The sequence below is a fragment of the Acomys minous genome (genome assembly GCF_964271855.1).
Source record: "Acomys minous genome assembly, chromosome: 15".
Classification (NCBI taxonomy): Eukaryota; Metazoa; Chordata; class Mammalia; order Rodentia; family Muridae; genus Acomys; species Acomys minous.
In genome coordinates this window covers 79,129,987-79,144,044 of record NC_140497.1, presented here as the reverse complement: position 1 = coordinate 79,144,044, position 14,058 = coordinate 79,129,987, and the positions used below count along the sequence as shown (strand labels likewise).

The following is a 14,058-nucleotide window of genomic DNA, read 5'->3' as shown; positions in this document are numbered from 1 at the left end:
AAATCCAGGATATGAATCAAGTTTTATTCCCGTTGCTGGTCAGAGGTACTAAGAGTTACAAATGAGCTCAACACAGTGAAACCTAGCAGCTTGCGGGTTGCAGACATGTGGGTGGCTACTCTCTGCTGGTGGCTGGAAAAACAAGGGTCTGGAGTCAAGGTTAAACCCCTAGTAAATAATTTCCAGTTAAGTTGCTATATAAATAGGGTAATTTGTCTTGCCTGCTGAAATGTAATATCAAATTTGTCATAGGAGTTGTTAGTACATTCCCTTATATGTAGATATGATTTAAATTGCCAATTATCTTTAATCATTTTTAGACTAACCTTACATGTATACATATATGAACATATATATATATATATGCATACACACAGAACTTTTTCTGCAATAAGCAGTAATAAAAGGCAATTTTTAGGTTATTGGCTTGAGTGTGGATTGTCCCCAAGGCATCTATTAGAAATGGGTTTTTTTGCCAGGCATAATGGTACATGCCTTTCACCCCAGCACTTGGGGAGGCAAAGGCAGGCAAATCTCTGAGTTCAAGGCCAGCCTGGTCTACAAAGAAAGTTCCAGGACAGCCAGGGCTGCTACACAGAGAAGCCCTGTCTCAAAAAGCTTAGGGGGAAAAAAGTGAGCTTTCTTCTTTTTTTTTTTTTGTTTTTGTTTTTGTTTTTGTTTTTGTTTTTGTTTGTTTTGTTTTGTTTTCCTTTTCTATTTATTTAATCTCTTTACAGCCTGGCCTAAGCCCCTCCCTCCCATCCTTCCAGTCCCACCCTCACACCCCTCTACCCCCTATTCCTCCGCCCATGGGTACCAACCCAACCTGGCACATCAAGTCACAGCAGGACTAAGTGCATCCTCTCCCACTGAGGCCAGACAAGGCAGCCCAGCTAAGGGAAAGGGATCCTAAGGCAGGACAAAGTCAGAGACAGCCCCTACCCCACTCGTCAGATAACCCTGAAGTGGGGTTTGTTGATATGCTGTGGCTGGTTGATACCCATGGAAGGCCTACCCTTTTCTGAAGAACGGAAGAGGAGTGGATGGGGATGGGGGAGGGACTGGGAGAAAAGGAGGGAGAGAAAATTGTGGCCAGGATGTAAAAATAGATAGGTACTTAGATGTGGGGCTTGAAATCTAACTTCCCCCCATTCTACTTTTATATTTTCAATTCATTTTTTAAGTATCCTTTTAAAAATGAGTGATTAATTAAATGTCATTTGAAAGAATTAGTTTTTAAGGAATGTGGCTTACCCAGATGCGGTAACCTTGTCCTCTTTCCCGCGTTCTTCTGCCTTGCTGCTCTCACACTTCTCTAAGCTGAAGGTGACTGATCAGTGAATCCTGAATCCCTGCACGTTCATTTGTCCCTGTCTCCTTTGTTTGTGTGATGCCTCTGCAGTACTCTCCCAGCTGTCCTTGCTGGTCTTGCTTTAAAAAAAAAAAAAAAACCTCTTAGAACAGCATCGTTAGCAATGCTGCCATCCTGGGTCACATACAGCCCTGCTGCTTCAAGCCCCCTCTGACCCCCAAAAGTGAATGATAATAAAGCAAGCATCTGAGGAGTCTCAGCATTGAATAGAAAGTTCCTGTGAAAAACTGTCAAGAGCTGCAGGCAACTGAGCAACGCTAGGAGTGGGGAAAGCCTTCCCTGGGGGACGAGCACACCAACTGGTTATCCAATACCAGATAATCAACCCAGAAGACACACATACAACAAGCATTACACAGACCAAGCAGGTTAGATTTACGTATTTAGGGATATATGTTGTATATACATATGTAAACGTGTGTGTGTGTGTGTGATAACTAATGAAAAAAGAAACCATGAGTATATATAGGAAGGCTTGGAGGGAGGAAAGGGGAGGAGAAAATGACATGCTATAACCTCAAAAATCATCAAAGAAATAATCAAGAAAACTTGTCTGTGTTGAGATTTAAGGTGTGGTAGGAGAGCCACACATGGTGCATTCAGGAGGCTGAGGGAGGAATATCCCGACTTTGAGCCTGGATCACACCCTGAGTTCCAGGCCAGCTTGGACTGCATAGTGAGACCCTATTGCAAACAAAGTTTTAGAAGAGTCTTACTTTTTTTCTTTTTTCTTTTTTTTTTTTTTTTTTGGGGCACGTTGTGGTTTTAGACTCCTGCCTTAGTCTAGGTGTATGACTTACATACTTTAATTGTATGATTTGTTTTATTCCTAGCCCTCGTGGTAGCCGTCCTGCGCTTCATCCAGCTGAAACCAAAGGTTTTAAACCCGTGGCTGAATATTAGTGGTTTGGTGGCACTGTGTCTGGCTTCCTTTGGAATGACCTTACTTGGTAATTTCCAGGTACTTTCTCTGGTTTTGTTTTGTTTTGTTTTCCTCGCCTCCCTCTCACTCTAGTAAGATTATTCATGTCTAGATTATTGCAGCCTGAAGTGTAGTCACCCTATTAATTCTAAACTTCAGAAACAAGCAGACACGTTGGTTCTGCATGCGCTGTCCCCAGCGTCTCCATGCCTGTGCCCATCAGACATGCGAGGGCTAACTGCAGGTGTAGACGGTTTGATGGCTGGGGAAGCAGCTTAGAACAGCTGTGTTCCCCAAAAGGCTTTCTTTACAGCATGCTTCACGCTTTTCTTCATTACAAATTGCATCCCTGCGTGCTTTTCCAGATGATTAAACACTGACCAGCTGTATAGGATGAAAACACTCATAACCAGTTTCTATGAAAGTCCAGGATTTCCCCCAGAATCCCTGACTCATCCTCCTAGAGCTCAGACGCCCTCGGGCGAGCACACCTGGAAGAGGAATTGCCCTTGCCAATAAATACTGCCTCCTCCCTCTTGTCCAGGATGGCTTCATTTTTTTTTTCTTTCCATAGTCGGCTGATTTCCCTGCCTCCGTTTGCTCCACATTGTGGCCCACCCTGAGCGGCTACAAATTTTCTCATATGAGCAAACAAGAGATGTATCCAGTCCTCCTCCCGGATCTGCCAAATGAACTCCAAATGATACAGGCACTTGAGACCCTCAGCTGTCTACAGAGCGTTCAGTCCTGCTCTTACCATGCTCGTGGGTTCTCTGCAGCTCTTCCACACTCTAACCCTGACTCTTGCTTACTCATTAAACCAAGATGGTTTATTCCTCAAGCCTTTACCTTGGTGCACGGCAAACAAATACATTTTGCGTGACGTGTTGCTGAGCCATCCTGTTCCTTATCAAGCTGGATAACAGGAAAGCTGCACCCATTGCATAGGATAATACGTTGTCAAGAGCATCGCCATTGAGATTGTCACTGAGATCTTGGTGGTGGCCATTTATCTGCCCTGCCTGTCCTGCAGATGTAGGCACAGCTTAAGGAACGCCCCCATTCCCTCCACCAGAGCACCGAGCTTTGATGCACTGCAGTGCGCGTCTCATTCTGAAGTCCTGGAAGAGCCCTAGAAACGGGCTGTCTTGGAGAGTGACAAAATGGAAAGCTATGAATGATGACTCCAACTGTTGCTGGAGTATCTGCCAGGAGTGCCCAGGGAACAAACAGTCAACCCTCGAGCACGTGGGATAAGACATATGTCAATCCCTGACTCCTTTCATAAATTCTTAAAAGTTGGAACCGTATGACTGTGTTACCTATCTTTAAATTAGGCAAGATAGTGATAATAAGCTAAATGGGTTGCATTCTACATGAGAAATTGACGTCCTAGAAATTGAATTTAACATGAGAAGTCATTATTTAAAATAAATATTGAAAAGAAACCTTTTGGATTATGAAGGGGGAAAGTGGCTTCCTAGGAAAAGGGGGTTGGGGAGGGGGACCCACAACACAAAACAATGGAAAAATTATAAGGGAGAAGTAGTATTGATCAGGTACAACACTTAGGGAGTACTATCAGGCAGGAAAATACCTAGGGGCGATGTAAAGTTTTAAAATAGTAGCTCACTGTGGTTTAAAAGCTGCCTCTTGAGCAGATTTCATCCTCCTGCATGCACAGTTAAGAGGCAGATGATTTCAGAAGGAGCTTTTAGTGATAGGCGCCTGGTGTAAAGCAGCTGCACAATGATTTGGGGGGATATTTTTTACATCTCTAATACCCAACTGGACCGACCAAGAAGAGCCTTAGTCCTTGAACTCTGCAAAAAAGCCTTGAGTATGGATCTTCGACACAGTTGCTCTTTAACGGCTTGTAGGTCTGGCGAACGCGCAGAGCCTGCCGTTTTCTTTATGACTCTAGGAAAACACAACCCACAGAATTCCTATTAACATTGAGTAGGACGAGTTACACAGACGGGCCAATTGTCCCAAGGGTATCACTGTGCGCCAATCAAATCTTCCCGTGCCAGAACTGGTGATTCTCAGTAAGCGCACAGCCACATCCCCAGCCTCGTTCTCTGAGCTTGAAAAGCAGAGTCTGGGATGTGTGCCCACAGACACTTGACATTTCCCTTTTAATGCAATTCTCCTGCTTTTTAACTTCCTTTCCTTAAAAGCTTTTTCTGGAAAATAAATTCAGGGAATACATTCTTGCCTCCTGCAGGGTTTTCTAAACAAATGTTTTTAAGTCTGGAGAAAACCGCTTCTTTTCCTTCCTCTCTGTGGATGCTAACCATTTGAGAATGAACACAAAGAGACTAGAGAAAGAAGTGTCCAATCTCTCATCTCCTGTCGCCCCACTGTTGAGAAGTTCTGTTCTCTCATATTTTCATCAGCCAACATGTTTTTCAAATGAGCCTCATATTCCTTCTCTGTTCCCTAGCTCACAAATGATGAGGAAATCCATAATGTGGGAACATCCTTGACCTTTGGGTTTGGCACCCTGACCTGCTGGATACAGGCTGCATTGACACTCAAAGTTAACATCAAGAATGAGGGACGGAGGGTTGGAATTCCACGAGTTATCCTGTCGGCTGTTATCACTCTGTGTGTAGTCCTGTGTATCCTTTGAAGGTTCCTTGTCAGGGACAGTAGAGCACAGGTAAGTTTTATGTGCAGAAGGCCCATCAACCTTTTTGGTGTGTAGAACTGTGAGATGAAAAAGGTTCAGACCAGGATGCCATAGTGAACACATCGCTTTGTACTCTGGCTTTGAAAAATGAATAGCCAGGGGCCAGAGAGATGGCTGAGTGGTCAAGAGCACTTGCTCCTCTTGCTGAGGACTGGGGTTTGAGTCCCACAGCCACCCAGTGGCTCACAACTGTCTGTAACTCCAAACAGAGGGGCATGTGTCCTGGCCTCCTCAGGTACTGGGCACACTAGGGGTACACATAGATACGTGCAAACATCATTTTGTGCACAAAGATACACAAAGAATAAAAATAAATCTCTTAAGAATAAATAAGTATTGGTGTTGGAGAGATGGCTCAGAGGTTCAGAGCACTGACTATTCTTCCAGAGGCCCTGAGTTCAATTCCCAGAAACCACATGGTAGCTCACAACCATCTACAATGTGATATGATGCCCTCTTCTGGCCTGCAGGTGTACATGCAGGCAGAGCACTATATACATAATAAGTAAATAAATCTTTAAAAAAAAAAGTAAATAAATAAAACTACCAGTCGGGTGTGGTGGAGCACAGATGTAATCCAAGAATGCAAGAGGAGAAGGCAAGAGAACTGGGAGTTTAAAGTCATAATGAGTTCAAGGCCACACTGGACTACATCAGACCCTGTCTCAAAAATAAAAGCAAGCGAAAAGTAATTTTTTAAAAAACCTACCAGACCATATTTTATACCAAAACCAAAGCAGGTTCTGCTATCTCAAGATTATTTCAGCCTATGGAAAAGGTCATGTATTCTGTCTCCAGTCATATATTCTATTTATGAAAACCACAGTACAAAAAAACCTGAGTGTTGTGATATTTTTATCTTTAAAAAAAATCATCTATGACTTTAAGTCCTACTAGGGTTAGGTGATGGAGTGGCCTTAAAATGAACTGCAAGGGACGAATGTTTATATCTTTCATGATTATAAGTGTTTCTGGAAAACAAATTCAGAAACTAGATCGCCTACGTGTGTATAGTTTTTTCAGAATAAATATTTGAGTCTTTAGGGTACTGTTCATTTCCTTTTCTCCCCTCAGAATTTGAACCAATGGAGAACAAAGAAAAGCTAGGTGAAAATCGGCCTTTATTCCTAGTAAGCTGGGGAAGAGAGCTCAGGCCCCATCCTCACCCTGTAGGCAGTAAACATGGAAAGAGGGCTCAGGCCCCATCTATACCCTGTGGGCAGTAAACATGGGAAGAGGGCTCAGCCCCCATCCACACCCTGTAGGCAGTAAACATGGGAAGAGGGCTCAGGCCCCATGCACACCCTGTGGGCAGTAAACATGGGAAGAGGACTCAGGCCCCATGCACACCCTGTGGGCAGTAAACATGGGAAGAGGGCTCAGCCCCCATGCACACCCTGTAGGCAGTAAACATGGGAAGAGGGCTCAGGCCCCATGCACACCCTGTAGGCAGTAAACATGGGAAGAGGGCTCAGGCCCCATGCACACCCTGTAGGCAGTAAACATGGGAAGAGGGCTCAGGCCCCATGCACACCCTGTAGGCAGTAAACATGGGAAGAGGGCTCAGGCCCCATGCACACCCTGTAGGCAGTAAACATGGGAAGAGGGCTCAGGCCCCATGCACACCCTGTAGGCAGTAAACATGGGAAGAGGGCTCAGGCCCCATGCACACCCTGTGGGCAGTAAACATGGGAAGAGGGCTCAGGCCCCACCCACACCCTCTTGTCACCAAGCAGAGGAAGGGAAAGGCAGCACATGCCTTCTTCCCTCAAGCCCCAGACCAGTCCCAGAGAGGCTGGTGAGCTAACGCAGGGCTCGCTGACACCACCAGTAGCCTGGCCCATCAGTAGTCCCCATCTGCTGGCCACTTTTTTGGTCACTATGATAAAACAGCCTGACCAAAAGCAACTTAGAAGACAATGGACCCAGGGGGTTAGAGTCTGTCACGGCGGAGCAGGAGACTGGCTGCTCGCTTTTTTACTCATACCCAGGAAAGAGAGAGAACAGGACGCAAAGCTATAAACCTTCAAAGCTTGTACGCTATAACATACTTCGTCCAGCAACCTCCATCTTCTAAGAGTTCTGTAACTTTCCCAAACAGAGCCACCAGCTGGGGACGGAGTTTTCAAATATGCGAGCCTGTGGTTGTCAGTTGTAATAGTAACTTTTTTTCCTCCATGCTCAGTTGTTGTCTGGGAGGCTGACTACCTCCTTCTGCTAACCTAGGCCTAGTCCTGGAAGCATTGGTACAATCTAACCTAGGTCTAGGAATGTTTTTAGCCTAAGACTCACTACTTAATAAGCTCACCCTTACTTGTTCTTTCTGAGCTCTGGTCTGGCTGGTTCAACTCAGCTGTTCTGGCTCAAACTCCTCTCCCAGCTGACTGACTTAGTCTGATTTCTCTCTCAGCCTGGAATTGCTCTGCTTGGCCTCAAACTAACTCAGCAATCTGCTCTAATCTTCTGGCTTCTTCTTATTTTCTGGCTTGCTCCCATTTTCACCTGAGTTCTTTCTCTACAACCCATCTCCATGTTACTGCCCTGGTAAAACTTTCTCTCTGTGTGTAAAACTACCTCTTAAGTAGCTTCCCTTTCCTCTCTCTCCTCTTGAGAGTTGGGTGTATCCTCTTCTGTCAAATCTTCTCTGATTTGTCACCTTTTCTGCCACTCAATTAGACATCGCTTTCAAACATGGGTGCTTCCTTCTACAAACTAACTTTACCTTCATTTGAGATTAAAGGCCTGTACCACCATGCCTAGACCTAAGCTTTTTTTCTTTACCTGATACTTGCTCTATACCAGGCTGGCCTTGAACTCAGATGTTTGCCTCTGTCTCCTGGATTAGAGGCGTGTTTGCATTCCAGCTGGATCACACAGACCTAAATGATCTTTGGATGTGATCTCTTGCCAGAGCAGCCATATTCTGAATTAATAGTCTTCTATAGTCACTCAAGCCCCCACCCCACCCATCAGTTACCCAGAGCACAGAGCAGATGAAAAAAACATCTGCCTTTATTCCTAGTTAATTGGGAAGACTGGCTCAGGCCCCATCTACACTCTGTAGTAGCCAGTCTTTACTCACATAAGTTCTCCTCAGAAGCCAGAAGAGGGAGTCATGATTCCTAAGTGGTCACGCACAGCTAACACTTGCACACCTCAGTCATAGTGACCCCCCAGTGTTTCCTGCACACTAGGCATCACTCTGAACACTTAATGTATTCTTTCACTCACAGGCTGATATTCACTGATAGGTTAGTTTCTCCAATTAGGCTCACACAGATTATAGCAACCAGGTACAATATGATCAGAGAAATCAAAGTTGCCATTTCCCCAACAAGTTAACGCAGGCCTGGTGACATTTTCTACCCTCGGTCAGAAGAATGTACACAGGCTTTCAGGGACTTTGGGTCTGAGAGCTAGTGGTTCCCACTACTTTGCATCTAAACACTCGGAAGAGGCCCTGCCTAAGTTAGGGTTTCCATTGCTGCAACACCATGACCAAAAAGTAAGTTGGGAAAGAAAGGGTTTGTTTGACTTACACTTCTGAATCGCTGTTCATCATCAGAGGAAGTCAGGACAGGAACTCAAACAGGGCAGGAACCTGGAGGCAGGAGCTGATGCAGAGGCCATGGAGGGGAGCTGCTTACTGGCTTGCCCACCCTGCTTTCTCACAGAACCCAGGCGCCACCCAACCGTAGGCCTGGCCCTCCCCTCACTGATCACTAATTGAGAAAATGTCCTACAGATGAGTCTCACGGAGGCATTTCTTCAGCTGAGACTCCTTCCTTACCGACTACGACTCTAGATTGGATCAAGTTGACACAAAACCAGCCAGTAGAGTTGCTTAGTCTCTGGATTTCCTGCAGCCAGGCTACTGAGAGACTAAAGATCAGCTGAAGTAGTTTCACCTGTTCTTTTATACTCAAAGTCCCTGAAGATTTTAGGTCTCTGTATTAAAGATAGAGCACAGATATAAGTTCTTTCTTTGAATAAATGTTTCAGGTTCTCAGACTCTTCTCATTTCACAAAAATATTCTGTGAACTTTTTGCGCTTTTCTCAGCTCCTATATACATGGTCATATGCACATGCACACATTATATCTATTACACATTATCTTTTGATATTGGTATATATGTATGTATGTTTGTATATGTATATGAGTGTCACCTGGTATATTTATTGGCATTTTAGGATAATTTTGGGTTTTTTAAAAAGAAGTTTTAATTTTAAGTTTATTTTTACATGTGTGACTGTTTGGGAAAATGCAAAATATAGTGTATCTTGATCATATTCACACCCCTTTACTCCTTTTGTCCCTTCCTACTTTTGTGAACCTCTTTTTGCTTTGAGATAGATTCTCAAGTAGCCTAGGATGACCTCAAACTCACTGTGCAGATGAGGTTAAGTGTGAACTCTGGATCCTCCTGCCTCCACTTGCCAAGTGCTAGTGCTCCGTGCACACACCACCACACTGAGCTCACTGAGCTTTCTCGGATGCCTCTCTTCATTTGGTTACATGTTTTCCCCCCAAAAGATTTATTTATTCTTTTATTATGTAGAGAGTTCTGTCTGCATGTACACCTGCACACCAGAAGAGGGCACCAGATCTCATTATAGATGGTTATGAGTCACAATGTCGTTGCTGGGGATTGAACTCAGGACCTCTGGAAGAGCAGCCAGTGCTCTTAACCTCTGAGCCATCTCTCCCAGCTCCATTGGTTACATGTTTTTTTACATTGAGATTTATTTATTAGTATGTATACAGTGCTGAAGAGGACACTAGATCTCATTATAGATGGTTATGAGTCACAATGTCGTTGCTGGGAATTGAACTCAGGACCTCTGGAAGAGCAGCCAGTGCTCTTAACCGCTGAGCCATCTCTCTAGCCCTGGTTACATGTTTTAATGTGTGACCATGAATGCCTAAAAGAAGAGCTAAGGGGGCACTGTATTAGCACTGTGAGACAAGCACTGTAATGTTAAACTGTGTTCTTTTTGCTGCTCTCATATTTAACCAGGCAGGTGTAGAATTCAGTCACGCACAGCCAAGGTGTCTGTGTAAATCCACCAACTCATGTCCTTGTGAGGATGACTTCAGGCAAGTTACCTGCTTGGCCCCGGTTTCTTGGCTGTGTGTAAACCTGTCAAGTGATGACAGAATGGTTGTGTTAGAGATTATCTGTGATGACATCCAGAAATGTGCCCAGGAGAATACACAGCTCACTATGACGTAACACATGCAAATACCAGCCTTCAGCGAGCCCTGTGACATGGCTGCCAGCTTAGCCAGTGATGGGGGGGATGGGGGGGGTGGGGGCAGGGACTGACGTAGTGATGTCTGATTACCTTCCTTGACTGCTGTGCCCCAGATTTCATCCTCATGGCCCAAGATATCCACATGTACGCAGCCAGGGTGCAGTGGGGCCTGGTCATGTGCTTCCTGTCGTACTTCGGCACCCTGGCTGTGGAGTTCCGGCACTACCGCTATGAGATCGTGTGTTCCGAGTACCAGGAGAACTTCCTGAGCTTCTCAGAAAGCCTGTCCGAAGCGTCTGAATATCAGACCGACCAGGTGTAACCCATCAGTCAGTCTGTCCTTGGGGGCTTGGTGAGTGTGACTGCAGGGGAGGGGCCAGGAGGATGCACTCACAGGACTGGACACACCACCTCATGACACTAATCACACACACGGACACACAGTCACGGCCACATCTGACAAAAGAGCTTTTCAGGGCGGGCTATTTCTTTTCATGAACAAGCACAAGGCCTCATGTATGGAAATCCACGCCGTCACACTGAAAACACGCCCAGGACAGAGCCAGAAGCTTGTGCATGGTCACCTCCCCACCCCGCCCTCCCAGGATGCCTTGCGCTCCATCCTCTTCACGTTGCAAAGGTGGCATCTTCCTCCAGCAGAGTAAGGCAGGCTGAGCGTAACGTAAGAATGATGCCAACTCCTCAAGTTGCCTTCAGGTCTGAAGGGCTAGGAATAAGCTGGAGGGAAGGTACTGGATCTGGTACCAGTGTTCTTGGGTGGACGACTGAGTAGCATCTGGCTGGATGCATGCTGTCCTGAAGCTGTGACAGCCACGAACTGGCCTATGAGAGGCACGGGCAGAGCTTTCCCACCAGGCTCCCTTCACCACTGTCCAGCGGTCGGCTTTGTAGCTCCAGAGAGAGAACGTGCTGCAGAGAGCGAATGGGAGAGCAGACCGCCATCTGCATTTGGACTTGACTCATTCTGCCTGAGGAAAATCTCCAAATGCCAAAGTTCACAGGGACAGTCTGCCAGGTACAGCATGACGTATAGTCGAGAGGGCACGGTTTAGTTTTTGCTTCTACACTGTCATGGCTTGCCTTTTCTTTTTTTAAAAAATGCAACTCTCATGGGTCTCTGTAGGCCTCATGGACAAAGGTGTGGACCAAAGGAAAGAACCTTGTTTTGGTTTCAAGTATGAAAGGGGTGATACCTGAAGGCTTTAAAAAAAAAGGGGGGGGGGATTCTTGAAGAAGCACAAAGAAATCTGCGTAAGGGGGGGAGGAGAGCTTTCGAGGGGTAGGAAGGCCCCTGTGGGCTCTGAGGAAAGAAGGTAAATCCAAGCCAGGGGAGACTTTCACACACTTGCAACTGGGGAAAATTGGGGAATTTTCCAATTTGGAACTTGTAGAAACTAATTAAAACAATGCTTTCCCCAAAACCACACTGGCACAAACAGAGCTGTAAGACTGAACAGGAATCACCCAGTAAGAGTTCAGAAGTGAGACCATAGACTCACGAGTTCAAGGCCATTCTAGACCTCTTGTGCCAACAGAGTGTGCCAAGTGCACAAGCACCTCCTCCCCAACCAAGTGCACTGTTTCAGGAAATCCCCTGGGGTTTCAGGATACCCCAGAATATGATGTGAAAACGCTATTTTGTAAATTCAACCCAAAGTGTAGCTTCCCAAGGAGGGGCTCAAATGTTATCTCACCTAAATCTTCAATCCCAGCAGTGCCTCGCACATAGTAGGTGCTCGTAAGTGTCCACAGAATAGACTGGTTGTTTCTGAGTGCAGGAAAGAAGTAAAGGGATTCAGGGATGAGGGACAGAGTGGAAGCTGTCTTGAGTGAGGAAGAAAGGAGTCATCACTACTGGGCAGAGAAGGCACAGGAACCCTCACTGGTGAGTGTGCGAAGGCGCCTCGAGCACAGCGCTCTCTTTACTAAAAAAGCATCTTACTGTAAATAGTCCAGGGTGATGCCCGTTGGTTTTGAAACTGCTTTGGGGTTTCTTTCTTCTTTTTCATTTTTTTATATTTTAAAGATTTTTATCGAAGAACAGTTTTACTCTACTGTACACACTCCAAGTTAAACAGCTTTTGGTGATGCACACGTCTGCTTTCTTAAGAATATATGTAACAGCACATCTTAACAGAATCAAGCAAAGACTGACATTATTCATTGGGATCTGGCCACTAAATAAAGGTGTTTTATGGAAAATTGTGACTGCCTTGTTTCTTACACTGACAGTTCTCCCTAAAACCATGTATCGACTCCCAGTTTCTATGCTGGTTAAGTGCTAGAGCAGCTGGGACATCTCTGTTCTGCAGTATCCGGGTCACAGCTGGATGACTTGCAAGGCAGGTGGTAAGCAGTGGAGGGCTGACTGACTCTATCTGCCTGGAGCCTGATTCCTCTACACGCGGTGAAGCTGAGTTCCCAAACAGCACGGGAGGCGGCCTCCTGGAGCAAATGTGCAACGGCCAGGACTTGACAAGAGTTCAGCCTAGAAGTCAGAGGACTGTGGCAGGAGAGTTGGCCTGTGGCTGGGTTTAGGTGAAGGCTTTTCCTGACTTACAGGCACTACCTTTTCACTGCACCTCACATGGTAGACAGGAAGGAGAGGAAGGGAAGAGACAGTCACAGGGCTGGGGAATGGGCACTCACCAGACCTACTGGAGTAAGGCTTTGTCCTGACAACATTTACTTACTTATGTCTTCATTTATTGAGACAGAATCTTACCTTGCATCCCTGCTAACCTGGAATTCACGGTCAGATCTTCCCGCCTCCGCCTCTCTGGAGCAGTACTGGGATTTCAGATAGCTGCTACCACTCTTCCTTTAGTTGCCTCATAAATGCCCATCCTGAGATGTGGCCACACCGATTGGGGACTTCAATGTAAGAATTTCAAGGATCAATTCTCATGTAGACAGGGATGAAGAAGCACCACGGCAACCAGTCTGATGATTCAAAGGGATTGGCTTCACTTTCCCTCACTTGAAAGTCCGCCAGTCTCAGGCAGCTATCCAGGGCCATTTGCTGAAATAGTCCTAACCACAAATAGGTAAAATAATGGGTAATAGTTGGGCAAATAATAGACTCAGCCAAGAAGCTTGTTAGGAAAGATCCAGTAAGATTTTGGTGAATTAGGGTGTTGAGAAGCACTGGTGTTTTCTCGGCTCATATGGATTTATCTGTCTCCCCCTCCCTCACCTCTCCCAAATACAAAGGCTAATAGCTGGTAACACAGAGTGCAACCTTATTTAGAAAGAGATCAAAATGAAGGCAGACCCTCACTTGCATTACTGCCTTGTACGTACTCTTCCTCTTCTGCGCGTGGTCTGCTTCCTGCCGTGGCTTGATCTCAAACGTTGAGCCTCGCGGGCTCTGACTCCCCGTAACCAAAACTCCGGCTGTAACAGCAGGCAGCTCTCAACCTCTATCTGCTCTGCAGCCAGGGCGACGCCTGGGGCTCTGGGCTTGGAACTCGCTGCTTTCGGTTACTTCTGTATTCCTGTCTGCATCACCTTTCCACTTCCCACATGAAGTCACTGCTTTTCCAGCAGCAGCACCTATTCGGTTACTCAACCTGGAATCAAGGAGTTGCCCTTTCAAGTCCTATCAACCGAGTGTGGTTAGACACCTCTACTACATCCTTAACGTGCCCACGTCTATTTCCACTGTAATCACTGCAAAGCCAGCTAGCCCTTCATTACCACAGTCTTTGATATTGGACCTGGCCGATAGAGCAATCAGAGGAGCTGGAAAATTCAAAACATCCCCGAGACACACCTACCTGTGGTTCTAG

General features: G+C 45.9%; 1 protein-coding gene across 4 annotated transcripts in view; it reads left to right on the top strand.

Annotated features, from left to right (window-relative positions):
- The window catches only part of TMEM150C (transmembrane protein 150C), an 83,169-nt gene extending 70,700 nt beyond the window's left edge, over nt 1–12,469 (top strand). For all 4 annotated transcript variants that reach the window (XM_084760569.1, XM_084760566.1, XM_084760568.1 and 1 more), the window contains exons 6-8: nt 2,206–2,333; nt 4,741–4,918; nt 10,360–12,469. In XM_084760569.1, the coding sequence (XP_084616695.1) occupies nt 2,206–2,333; nt 4,741–4,918; nt 10,360–10,568 (515 nt within the window). In that variant the 3' untranslated portion in view covers nt 10,569–12,469. The remainder of the gene's footprint in view (nt 1–2,205; nt 2,334–4,740; nt 4,919–10,359) is intronic.
- The last annotated feature ends 1,589 nt before the right edge of the window (nt 12,470–14,058 follow it).